We start from the raw sequence: 13,496 nt of genomic DNA, 5'->3' as shown, positions 1-13,496 counted from the left end.
ATCACATGAGGTCAGGAGTTTGAGACCAGCCTTGCCAACATGGTAAAACTCCATCTTTACTAAAAATATATAAATTGGCCAGGCATGGTGTAACACACCTGTAATCCCAGCTACTTGGAAGCCTGACGTAGGGGAAGCATTTGAATCCAGGAGGCAGAGGTTGCAGTGAGCGGAGACTGTGCTCTTGCACTCCAGCCTGGGCAACAATAGCAAAAACTCCCTCTCAAAAAAAAAAAAAAAAAAATTATGAATAGGCCAGGCACAGTGGTTTATGCCTGTAATCCCAGCACTTTGAAAGGCCAAGGCAGGCAGATCACTTGAGGTCAGCAGTTCAAGACCAGCCTGGTCAAGGTGGTGAAGCCCCGTCTCTATTAAAAATACAAAAATTTGCAAGGTGTGGTGGCGCATGCCTGGAATCCCAGCTACACAGTTAGCTCAGGCAGAATTGCTTGAACCGGAGAGGCAAAGGTTGTAGTGAACTGAGATCACACCATTACATCTAAGTACAAATGAATGACAATTAGACCAACAGCAGACAGCCTCAGAAACAACAAAAAACAATGAGATCATATCATCAAAGTCCAAAAGAGAAATAAGTGTCAACCTAGAATTCTATATCCAACCAAACTATCATTCAAAAATGAGTGAAAATGAAGATATTTTCACAGAAAGACTGAGAATTTTACTATTCAGAGTCCAAGAATTAAGCATATGCTTTGAGATACACTTCTCAAAAGGAGAAAAACAAAAGAATAGACCAAAAAAGTCATTAATCATGTTGGTCAATTTAAACAAAGTAAACAGTAAGAACAATTTCTATCAATGTCATTCAAAAAAAGGAGAGGCATTATTCTAGAGTAAAAGTTACTAAGAGAATAAACAATCACATGTAATGAACTAACCTTCCTTGGATCCTGGTTTGAAAAATACAAACATTAACACAGGACCTTTTGGAATTTGTAAGAAAAATTTCATTTATAAATTTTAAAAAAGAGAAAGAAAAAATGTTATGTATAGTCTATAAGCCTATATATGTAATAAAATTATTTTATAAACATAATCAGAACAAAGATTATATTCAGAATAGTGAAATCAGTAAGGAAGTTGAAGAAAGGTGGATATCCAAGGATTAACTACATATGTACATTTTTTAAAAATCTAAAGTGAAGATTGCAAAACTTTGCCAAAAAGTGGTGTTTAATAAACAAGTATGTATATTATTCTCTGTACTTTTCAATATGCTAAAATACAATTTTTAAAAACATTTTTAATCTTTTCCTTTTTTTTTTTTTTTTTTTGAGATGGAGTTTTGCTCTTGTTGCCCAGGCTGGAGTGCAGTGGCACGATCTTGGCTCACTACAACCTCCGCCTCCCAGGTTCAAGCGATTCTCCTGCCTCAGCCTCCCAAGTAGCTGGGATTACAGGCATGCACCACTATGCCTGGCTAATTTTGTATTTTTAGTAGAGACAGGGTTTTGCCATGCTGGATAGGCTGATTTCGAACTCCTGACCTCAAGTGATCCACCCGCCTCAGCCTCCCAAAGGGCTGGGATTACAGGCATGAGTTACCACGCCCGGCCTTAAAAACATTTTTAAAGTAAATTTCGATGCAGTATGTAAGGTACAGGAAGGCGGAAAAGGTTGTTTTACCACAAAAAATATAAAATAATGTTTAAGTACCCCAGCTCAGATCAAGGTTCTATACTAGGAAAGAAAAAAGGACTCCCAAGAGTATAACTTCTAACTGGACTTCCTAAACAGACACATTTTCCCTCAGTATAAAAGTAAGTAAAGAAACCTCCAAATGGACATAAGAATTTCATGGATTCAAAGTGGTAAACGAAGCTGGACAAGAGTGCAAAAGCCCTTTCCCAGCTGAAACAAAACATAAAAAACACAATGCCAAGAGCTCTGTTGACTAGTGGATCTGAAAAAAGACAGAGAGAGAGAAATAATAATTCAAAAATAAGATCAAAAAAGATAAAAACAAAACGAAGACCTTTCAGAAGAATTCTATCATAATTAAGGACTGTCTAAAGCTACCATGGAACCAGAATGCTCTATCTGAAGCTCTTCCTCGTTTATCAAACCATGCAGCCTTTTCTTTATTTTTTTAAAAAACAGAATCTCTTGTGCTCACTTCAGCTGTACATATACTAAAATTGGAACAATACAGAGAAGATTAGCATGGCCCCTGATCATGGATAATACTAATTTTTAATTTAAAAAAAATTTTTAAGTTAAAATTTAAGAGAAAGAGAGATAGGGTCTCACTCTTGCCCAGGCAGGAGTGTTGTGCACTGGAGCAGTCATAGCTCCCTGCAGCCTTGAACTCCTGGGCTCAAACGATCCTCCCACCTCAGCCTCCTGAAAAGCTAGGACTAGAGGCACACACCACCATGCCTGGCTAATTTTTTATTTTTTGTAGAAAGTAGGTCTCACTATGTTGTCCAGGCTGGTCTCGAACTCCTGGGCTTAAGCAATCTTCCAGCCTCAGCTTCCCAAAGTGCTGGAATTATAGGTGTAAGTCACTATGCCCAGCCCCATGCAGACTTTTTTCTATGTTGTCTCTTCTGGTTGTACCTAAACTGAGCCTTGCTCTCTGGTCTACATTTTTTTCCAACCAGTGTACTCCCCAAATATACCTGACTCTCAAACCAATTATCTATCCCAGTGATTAAGTCCTGTGCTAACTGCTGTCATGACCTTTCGCCTGACTGAACTATAGCCTCCAACTATTACCTCCTCCAATTTAGCTATATAATTTGTTTTTCATTCATTCATTCCTTCAATTATCTATCCATTTACTGAATCTAATTAAAATGTCTTGTACACAAGTACTATGCAACTGAGCAAAATGAATATTAAATATTGTGAAAATTATTTTAGGTATGATAATAGTGTGGTAGTTATTTAGGAAAATGTACTCATTTTTATGAAAATGTATGCTGAAACATTTTGAGTGAAGTGTCACTATCTAGAACTTATTTGGTTTAGCATATACACACATACAAACACACATAAAGCAAATATGGTCAATGTTAATTGTTGAAACGGGGATAGATATTCGGGTTAATTATTGTGCTATTCTTTCATGTTAAAAAAATTGTGAGCTTCTACAAAAAACCTGTACAGATATTTATAGCAGCATTACTCATAACAGCCAAGAGGTGAAAACCACCCAAATGTTCATCAACAGATGAACGGATAAACGAAATGTGGTAGAGGCACACAATGGCGTGTATTCATAAAAAGGAATGCAATACTGACTGATATGTGCCACAACTTAGATGAACTTCGAAAACATTATGCTAAGTGAAAGAAGCCAGTCACAAAGTCTATATGTTATATGATTCCATCCATATGAAAATCCACACAGGGGGCTCTAGAGACAGAAAATATCTTTATAATTGCTTTGAACTGGAGAAGCGAAGAGGGATTTGGGGTGATAACTAAAGGGTAAGAGCTTTCTTTTCAAGGTGATGAAAATGTTTACAATTGTGATGATGGTTGCACATTATTTGTGAATTTAGCAAACACCAAGAAAATTATACATTTTCAATAGGTGAATTATATGTGAATTATATCTGAACAAATATGATTTTTAAAAATTGAAAGATGATACATGCTACAAGATGTATAAAACTTGAAAATACTGTACATGTGGTGCCTCATGCCTGTAATCCCAGTACTTTGGAAGGCCAAGAAAAGAAGATTGCTTGAAATCAGTTTGAGAAAACATTGTGCAAAATTAAAAACAGTGTAAGTGAAAGAAGCCAGAAACAAAAGGCCTCGTATTGTATGACTTCATTTATATGAAATATCCAGAACAGGCAAATCCAGAGATAAGTATTTTACTCAGCCAGGCATGGTGGCTCACACCTGTAACCCCAGCATTTTGGGAGGCTGAAGCAGGCAGATCATTTGAGGTCAGGAGCTCAAGACCAGCCTGGGCAACATAGTGAAACCCTGTCTCTACTAAAAATACAAAAAAAATTAACCTGGTTTAGTGGCATATGCCTGTAATCCCAGCTACTCGGGAGGCTGAGGCAAGAGAATTGCTTGAACCCAAGGCAGAGGTTGCAGTAAGCCGAGATTGTGCCACTGTACTCCAGCCTGGGCGACAGAGCAAGACTCCATCTCAAAAAAGAAAAAAAAACAAGTACATTACTGGCTGCCAGGGACTAGAGGGAAAATGAAACTCACTGTTTAATGGGTTAGGGGGTTTTCTTTGAGATGATGAAAATAATCTGGGGGCTGGGCTCAGTGGCTCATGCCTATAATCCCAGCACTATGGGAGGCTGAGACAGGTCAATCATTTGAGCCCAGGAGTTCGAGACCAGCCTGGGCAACACTGCAAAATCCCATCTCTACAAAAAAAAAAAAAAAAAAAAAAAACACACACACACACAAATTAGTTGGGTGTGGTGGCACACACCTACACTCCCAGCTACATGAGAGGCTGAGCGGTAAGGATCACCTGAGCCTGGGGTGGTGAAGGCTACAGTGAGCTGTGATTGTGCCCCTGTACTCCAGCTTGGGCAAGAGTGAGACCCTGTCTCAAAAAAAAAAAAGAAAAAGAAAAAGTTCTGGAATCAGATAGTGATAATGACTAAACAGCACTGTAAATATACTAAATGCCGCTGAGTTATACACTTTGCAATAACTGAAATAGTGAATTTTATATTACATGCATTTCACCACAATAAAAAAATGGAGAAAAAAAGACAAAGAACATAAATATTATCATAATGGGAAAGAATGACAAGAAGGAAGTTTAAAAGAGAAAAAGATAAATAACCAACCTGGAAGTGAAGCAGGATACTGACAAAGAATACTCTTTGCATACACTTCTTCTGAAGCAGGATCAAATGAAAGGGGAGACATTGGTGGTAAAAGATCTACAGACTTAAAACAGAAATTCACAATTTTGAAGTAAACATATTTGCTAACTACAATAACAACGCTGAGTTAATCTATAAATCTATAATCATTTCTCCCTAAGACAGACAATTACCAAGCATACATCAGATAACTTTATTTATTTGTTTATTTATTTATTTATTTTTCTCAGAGACAGGTTCTTACTCCCTCATCCAGGCTAAAGTGCAGTGGCATTATCATAGCTCACTGCAGCCTCAATCTCCTGAGCTTAAGCAATCCTCCCACCTCAGCCTCTCGAGTAGCTAGGCCTACAGGGATACACCATAACACCCAGTTTTGGGGGTTTTTTTTTTGGTAGGGTTGGGGTCTCACTATGTTGTCCAGGCTGGTCTCCAATTCCTGGCCTCAAATGATCCTCCTGCCTCAGCTTCCCAAAACAGAGATTACATGTGTGAGCCACCACACCCAGCCCTGTAAAGTATTTTTAAAGCAGAGTATTAGGAGCAGGGGAGATTACTTAGTCCCTGAACTTCTCAAATGTCATAGTACCTCACATGAAGAGGAGTCCTGTTTTCTGACTGGGCATAACGGCTCACGCCTGTAATCCCAGCACTTTGGGAGGCAGATGTGGGTGGATTACCTGAAGTCAAGCATTCAAGACCAGCCTGGCCAACATGGTAAAACCCCATCTCTACTAAAAATACAAAATTAGCCAGGCATGGTAGCACATGCCTGTAATCCCATCTACCCAGGAGGCTGAGACAAAAGAACCGCTTGAACCCAGGCAGCTGCAGTGAGCTGAGATCACACCATTGCACTCTAGCCCAAGCAAAAAGAAAGAAAGGAAAATTATAGAATACACGTGAACTTTAGATGCAAATGCAAAGATGACATACATACAACATTTCTAGGTCATCTGTAACACAATAAATTCACAAATTACCATATATCAAACTATTCTCCCAAAGACAAACTGGCTGAGTGCAGTGGCTCATGCCTGTAATCCCACCACGTTGGGGAGGCCAAGGCAGGAAGATCACTTGAGCCCAGGAGTTTAAGACCAGCCTTGGCAATACAGGGAGACCTTGTCTACAAAATTAAAGAAAAACTTAGCCAGGCTTGGTGGTGTACACCTATAGTGCCAGGTACTCGAAAGGTTGAGGTAGGAGGATTGCTTGAGCCCAGAAGTTCAAGGTTACAACAAGTTATAATCATGCCACTATATTCCAGCCAGCTATGATCATGCCACTGTACTCCAGCCAACTATGATAGATTACTCTGCTCCAGCCTGGGCAACAGAGCAAGACACTGTCTCCAAAAAAAAAAAAAAAAAAAAAAAAAAGGTGGGCCAGCGGGAGGGGCAAATAAATATTACTTGACGGAGTCCAACTTTTAATTAGACTGAAAGGAGACAAACCAAGAAATTCTTTCCACTTTTTATGCCATTCTCCCTGCTTTTCAACAACAGAATATCTTACAGTTGTGAGATCATCTTTTATTCTATACCTATAATAGAAAAAAAAAAACTTTATTCAAAATATGAAGATACAAAGAAAGCATTGAGTAAAATTTAATAACAATAGCTGTAGAGAAGTGAAAGGAAAGAGAACTGCTGCAAGTTCAATCAATATACCACATACATATTAAACTCTCACAGGTGATATTCAGAACCTAAAATACCTTTCTCTCATTTTTTGTTTTTTGTTTTTTGAGACGAAGTCTCACCCTGTCACCCAAGCTGGAGTGCAATGGTGTGATCTTGGCTCACAGCAAGCTCCGCCTCCCAAGTTCAAGCAATTCTGCTGCCTCAGCCTCCAGAGTAGCTGGGATTACAGGCATGTGCTGCCACCACACCTGGATATTTTGTATCTTTAGTAGAAATGGGGTTTCACCATGTTGGCCAGGCTGGACTTGAACTCCTGACCTCGAGATCCACCTGCCTTGATCTCCCAAAATGCTAGGATTACAGGGGTGAGCCACAGAGTGCAGCTACTTTCTCTTTTTAAGACCAGAGAGCAGGCCGGAAGCAGTGTCTCACATCTGTAATCCCAGTACTTTGGGAGGCCAAGGTGGGCAGATCCCCTGAGGTTAGGAGTTCAAGATCAGCCTGGCCAACCTAGTGAAACCTAGTGTCTACTAAAAATATAAGAATTAGCTAGGCCTGGTGGTGGGTGCCTGTAATTCCAGCTACTCAGAAGGCTGAGGCGGAGAGAATCGCTTGAACCCAGGAGGTGGAGGCTGCAGTGAGCCGAGATTGCACCATTGCACTCCATACACTCCAGCCTGGGAAACAAGAGTAAAACTCTACCTCAAAAAAAGTAAAATATAGGCCGGGCACAGTGGCTCATGTCTGTAATCCAGCACTTTGGGAAGCCAAGGTGGGCAGATCACAAAGTCAGGAGTTCAATATGGTGACCAATATGGTGAAACCTCGTCTCTACTAAAAATACAAAAACAATTAGCCGGGTGTGCTGGCATGCGCCTATAGTCCCAGCTATTTGGAAGGCTGAGGCAGGAGAATCATTTGAATCCGGAAGACAGAGGTTGCAGTGAGCCGAGATCGTGCCGGTGCACTCCAGCCTGGGTGACAGAATGAGACTCCGTTTCAAAAAAAAAAAAAAAAAAAACAAATAAAAAATTAAATTAAAATTAAAACGAAAAATTTTTAAAAGACAGGGTGCAGTGGCTCATGCCTATAATCCCAGCACTTTGGGAGGCCGAGGTGGGTGGATCAGGAGTTCAAGACCAGCCTGGCCATGATGGTGAAACCCTGTCTCTACAAAAAATAAAAATAAAAAATAAAAACACAAAAAAGCAGTAATATAATATTCCATTTATTTATTTATTCATTTATTTTTGAGACAGAGTCTCGCTCTGTCACTCACCCAGGCTGGCATGCAGTGGCATGATCTCGGCTCACTGCAACCTCTGCTTCCTGGGTTCAGGCAATTCTCTTGCCTCAGCCTCCTGAGTAGCTGGGATTACAGGCACCCACCACCATGCCTTGTTAATTTTTGTATTTTTAGTAGAGATGAGGTTTTACCATATTGGCCAGACGGGTCTTGATCTCTCGACATGAGGTGATCACCGGCCTTGGCCTCCCAAAGTGCTGGAATTAGAGGCGTGAGCCACGACACCTGGCCACTCCATTATTTTTAAAATAGAATTTTTTCCTAGCTCTAAACTTGAGTAGGGTAGGACTTCCATTCCCACTCTTTGTCACTCCCACTGTCTAACCATTCATAGAAGCAGCCCCTATTTTCTATTCTTTCTGCTCAATTAAAAAATTTTTCAGCCAGGCACGGTGGCTCACGCCTGTAATCGCAGCACTTTGGGAGGCCGAGGCAGGTGGATCACGAGGTCAGGAGTTCAAGACCAGCCTGGCCAACATGGTGAAACCCTTTCTCTACTGCAAACACAAAAATTACCTGGGCATGGTGACACATGCCTGCAATCCAAGCTACTCAGGAGGTTGAGGCAGGAAAACTACTTGAACCGGGATCCAGGAGGCGGAGGTTGCAGTGAGCCAGGACTGTGCCACTGCACTCCAGCCTGGGCTACAGAGCAAGACTTCACCTCAAAAGAAAAAAAACTTTTCTAAAGCCTCGTTTAATGATTAGACCCAACAAAAGGAAACTACAGAAAATCTAAAATTATTTCATAAAAAAATTATCATTTGGAGCAAATCATTTATTCCATTAATTTTGCTTTTCCTTTCTGCTTCATGTGTATCTCCAAGAGTTGATTAAATAAGGTTTTTGAGTACTAGTAGAATTCTCATGCTTATATGCCAAAGCTGAAGAGCTACTAAAGTTATACAAGTATTTGCTGAGAAAACCACCCTACTCCTCCCACAGTAAAACAGCAGATCTTTCTAGTGTACCTCATATGCTTCAGATCTGATAATCTTTCCTTCTGAAATTTGGTCTCTTTTTCAAGGTAGTGAAGGTCTACTGTCAATCCTGCTTGGTCAGACTGACAACTTTCGTATTTCATTATTTTCAAGACTTCATTCAATAATTGAATAACTGTTAAGAGGTTTAATTTTCCAGCCTCATAAACATTTCCTATGTGCAACTAAAAAATCAGGAGAAAAAAGTAGTGAACTATAAGTTGATACAATAATAAACTATTACATAAATACATTTAGGCTTTTTACGATTAAAGTTTACCTTAAAAAAGAGAGAAAAAAAATCAAATACCCCCAAACATAAAATGACTTAAATAATTTTGGTCCAATGAAAACTACTGTGAAAGAACTAACAGGCCTTGCTACATTTTTATATTATGTAAAAGGTTGAAAACTAGAATAAAAGAAATGTTAGCCAGGCGCAGTGGCTCACACCTATAAGCCCAGCACTTTTGGAGGCCGAGGGGGGTGGATCACCTGAGGTCAGGAGTTCGAGACCAGCCTGGCCAACATGGTGAAATTTGGTCTCTACTAAAAATACACAAATTAAGCGGGCATGGTGGCCAGTGCCTATAATCCCAGCTACTCAGGAAGCTGAGACAGAAGAATTGCTTGAACCTGGGAGGTGGAGGCTGCAGTGAGCTGAGATGGCACCACTGCACTCCAGCCTGGGCAACAAAGAGCGAAACTCCATCTAAAAAAAAAAAAAAACAGGAAAGAAAGAAATGTTAACAGATGGAAAGAAAAATAAAGATTGAGCAGAAAGGACAGGTTTGGTGAAAAGATCATAAATTCCTATTTTAACAGAAGTTACAACTCAACAACCCCTAAAAGCTGTGTCTGTATTTAAACGTGTTTCTTTGGCTTGCACAGTTCTGTATTTTAAAATTATTTAAATTAGTTGCCAATTTTTTTCTTTTTGGGACAGAGTCCCATTCTGTCATTCAGGCTGGGTGCAGTGGCTCGATCTTGGCTCACTGCAACCTCCAACTCCAGCATTCAAGTGATCCTCCCACCTCAGCCTCCCAAGTAGCTGGGACTATAGACATACACCACCAAGTCTGACTAATTTTTGTATTTTAGTAGAGAAGGGGTTTCACCATGTTGGCCAAGCTGGTCTCAAACTCCAGACCTCAAGTGATCTGACCACCTCAGCCTTCCTAAGTGTTGGCCGTGAGCCACTATGCCCAACTAATTTCCAATATTTTTTAAATCATAGATTTCACACAAAAATTATGGGCCAGGCGCAGTGGTTCACATAATCCCAGCACATTGGGAGGCTGAGGCATGAGGATCATTTGAGGTCAGGAGTTCGAAACCAGCCTGGCCAACATGGTGAAACGCTGTCTCTACTAAAAATACAAAAATGGGCCAGGCATGGCACTGCATGCCTATAATCCCAGCTACTTGGGAGGCTGAGGCAGGAGAATCACTTGAACCTGGGAGGTGGAGATTTCAGTAAGCTGAGATCTCACACTACACCCCAGCCTGGGTGACAGAGCAAGACTCTGTCGCAAAAAAAAAAAAAAATTTTCTTTTTATTTTTTACTGTCCATCTTAGGAAACCACCATGTTAGGTAGTAATTTTCTCTGAAGACCTCATCACTTCCTACTTTCCCTCTACTGTAACATATAATTACTATTACTCTTCAGAGAGTCACAACAATATTTTATCTTTGCATCTACCCAGCATATAGTAGATGCTTGATGAACTGTGTTTTCTAAGAAAACAAAAAGGTAAGATATCCAGATAATGTTCCATAAGCAAGTGGAAATAATTGGATAGAGTTTGGATTGATGAGGAGAGACTGTTGAAGTCATGAAACTGTTAAGAAAAATCAAATAAACTTATAATGAGGGAAAGAATAAGAGGGCATTAAAAGAACCATGGAGAACATTATTTAAAAGTTACATAGAGCCGGGCGCGGTGGCTCAAGCCTGTAATCCCAGCACTTTGGGAGGCCGAGGCGGGTGGATCACGAGGTCAACAGATCGAGACCATCCTGGTCAACATGGTGAAACCCCGTCTCTACTAAAAATACAAAAAATTAGCTGGGCATGGTGGCACATGCCTGTAATCCCAGCTACTCAGGAGGCTGAGGCAGGAGAATTGCCTGAACCCAGGAGGCGGAGGTTGCGGTGAGCCGAGATCGCGCCATTGCACTCCAGCCTGGGTAACAAGAGCGAAACTCTGTCTCAAAAAAAAAAAAAAAAAAGTTACATAGAAAAAAAGAAACCAAGCCGGGTGCAGTGATTCACACCTGTAATCCCAGCACTTTGGGGGGCCAAGGTGGGTGGATCACTCGAGGTCAGGAGTTCGAGACCTGCCTGGCTAACACAGTGAAATCCCGTCTCTACTTAAAATACAAAAATTAGCCAGGCATGGTGGCACACACCTGTAATCCCAGCTACTTGGAAGGCTTAGGCAGGAGAATGACTTGAACCAAGGAGGGAGAGGTTACAGTGAGCCAAGATCATGCCACTATACTCCAGCCTGGGCAACAGAGTGACTCTGTCTCAAAAAAAAAAAAGAAAAAAAGAAACTAGAGTAAACAACAGCAACAGTCTGAAAGACTACAGAAAAGCAGAGACACTGAGGTCACAAAGCTAAAGGAAGAAGACTTTACAAGCAACACTTAACAGCATCAAGATAAAACAAGCCAGGGGATGGAGACTTTTTAAAACGACATTTGGCAATTATCATATTCCTACTAGGAAACCTCATACTCTCTACACTGTATGATGCAGTGCTGTACAGGTATGGGGCAATTAATAAAAGTCAATACATATAAATATACACATCTTGAACAGTATCTCTCTTTATGGAAGTTTTACTAAATATGCTTACAGAAATAAATTCTGAAAGCAGAACATTGCAAGAAAATATATAATAACAGGGCAGGAGTTTTCTCAAAAGCTTCCTTACTATCAAATGCTTACCTGAAACATTTGTTTCTCAATTTTGTCAAGTAAGAGCCTTGGAATATTAATAGCAACATTAGTTCCATCTAAAGCATATTGGTTAACAAGACTAAGAACCGAACTAACAATTTCTCTCTCTTTTTCCAAAAACATGAGTGTTTCATTCACTGAAGACCACAAAGACCGAACCTTTGCAAACAGAAACAAAATATTAAAGTCCACACATAATCTATACATATATTTTAAAACTGTAAATATATGTTAACTCTTAGTAACAAATGTCCTAGATTGATTTCTAGTAAGAAAATTAAATAATTATATTTTAATAGTTTTTAAAAAACATATCAGGAAAATCGAGCTCACTATAATTTTCAAACAAATCTAAGAATTTTTTTTTTTCTTTTAGAGATGGGGTGTTGCTATGTTGCCCAGGCCGGAATCAAACTCCTAGGCTCAAGCAACCTTCCAGCCTCCCAAGTAGCTGGGACTACAGGCACGCACCATCGCACCCAGCTCCAAATCTAAGAAACTTTATAGCAAGAGACAATTCAGATTTTCTTTTTTTCTTTTTCTTTTTTTTTTTGAGACAGAGTTTCGCTCTTGTTGCCCAGACTGGAGTGCGATGGCGTGATCTCAGCTCACCACAACCTCCGACTCCCCAGGTTAAAGCGATTCTCCGGCCTCAGCCTCCCAAGTAGCTGGGGTTACAGGCATGCGCCACCACACGCAGCTAATTTTGTATTTTTAGTAGAGACTGGGTTTCTCCTGTTGGTCAGGCTGGTCTTAAACTCCCCACCACAGGTGATCCGCCTGCCTCAGCCTCCGAAAGTGCTGGGATTACAGGCATGAGCCACCACACCCAGCCACAATTAGCATTTTCTACATGTGACATGTAATCAATCTAATGCCAATCATTCAGGGAGAAATAATTTTTAAAAATTTTCAAGAGAAAAAAACTACTACATCTCAATTTTAAGTACTCAGTTTGAGGAAAGTTAAAGTGTGAAAAATTATGCCTCATTAAAAGCAAAAAATCTTAGGCATACACTAACCTATATTCATTAAAATTTATGTACAAGAACATTTAGGCAGGCACAGAGGCGCATACCTAGAATACCAGCTACTCAAAAGACTGAGGCAGGAGGATCCCTTAAGCCCAGGATCCTTGCAAAAAAAAAAAAAAATATATATATATATATATATATGTTCATAGAATGTCTATTTGTAATAATCAAAAAGCAGAAACAACCCAAAGGTCCACCTAGAATAAAAAGGGCACATCGGTGCTATATTCATAAAATAGAACACTACACAGCAATGAGAATAAACACTACAATTACAAACAACAGCATGGATAAATATCATAAACAATGTTGAGTCAAAGTCAGACACAAAAGAATATATTCTATATAGTCCCATTTATATAAAGTTCAAAAACAGGCAAAACTAATCTTTAGTGTAACAGGTGGACAGTGTTTCCCCATGGGAGGAAACAGCTCAAGGATTCTAGGGTGCTGATAACATTCTATTCCTTAAACAATATTGGTTGCATGAGCGTGTTCACTTTGTAAAAATTTGTCAAGCTATACACTTATGATTTACAGATTTTTTGGATATATGTTATGCTTCAATCGAATTTACAAAAGAGGGAGGGAGGTGGAGAAATATGGTAATTATACACATATTCTTCCCTGCATGATACAAATACAATATTAAATATCTCTAATTAGTTCACTTTTTTTCTTTTCCATTTTTTTTGAAATAGGGTCTTGCTCTGTCA

General features: G+C 39.7%; 1 protein-coding gene, 1 long non-coding RNA gene and 1 other non-coding gene across 3 annotated transcripts in view; 2 read left to right on the top strand and 1 right to left on the bottom strand.

Annotated features, from left to right (window-relative positions):
* The window catches only part of LOC116566121, a 21,539-nt gene extending 8,884 nt beyond the window's left edge, over positions 1-12,655 (top strand). The window contains exons 2-3 of the long non-coding RNA XR_004275743.1: positions 6,041-6,046; positions 12,640-12,655. This is a non-coding gene — a long non-coding RNA (uncharacterized LOC116566121). The remainder of the gene's footprint in view (positions 1-6,040; positions 6,047-12,639) is intronic.
* HAUS6 (HAUS augmin like complex subunit 6) overlaps positions 1-13,496 on the bottom strand; it is a 58,927-nt gene that overhangs the window by 23,837 nt on the left and 21,594 nt on the right. The window contains exons 8-12 of the mRNA XM_032300109.1: positions 11,735-11,905; positions 8,768-8,961; positions 6,265-6,390; position 6,192; positions 4,806-4,908 (exon numbers count right to left, since the gene is read on the bottom strand). Of these exons, the coding sequence (XP_032156000.1) occupies positions 4,806-4,908; position 6,192; positions 6,265-6,390; positions 8,768-8,961; positions 11,735-11,905 (595 nt within the window). The remainder of the gene's footprint in view (positions 1-4,805; positions 4,909-6,191; positions 6,193-6,264; positions 6,391-8,767; positions 8,962-11,734; positions 11,906-13,496) is intronic.
* LOC116566184 lies at positions 2,135-2,237 on the top strand. The gene has a single exon (XR_004275783.1). It is a non-coding gene; the product is annotated as a U6 spliceosomal RNA (small nuclear RNA).

The sequence above is a fragment of the Sapajus apella genome, unplaced genomic scaffold (assembly GCF_009761245.1).
Source record: "Sapajus apella isolate SASKATOON/1434 unplaced genomic scaffold, GSC_monkey_1.0 scaffold42, whole genome shotgun sequence".
Lineage (NCBI taxonomy): Eukaryota > Metazoa > Chordata > Mammalia > Primates > Cebidae > Sapajus > Sapajus apella.
The sequence above is the reverse complement of the archived record's forward strand: the minus strand, read 5'-3'. Positions and strand labels throughout refer to the sequence as shown.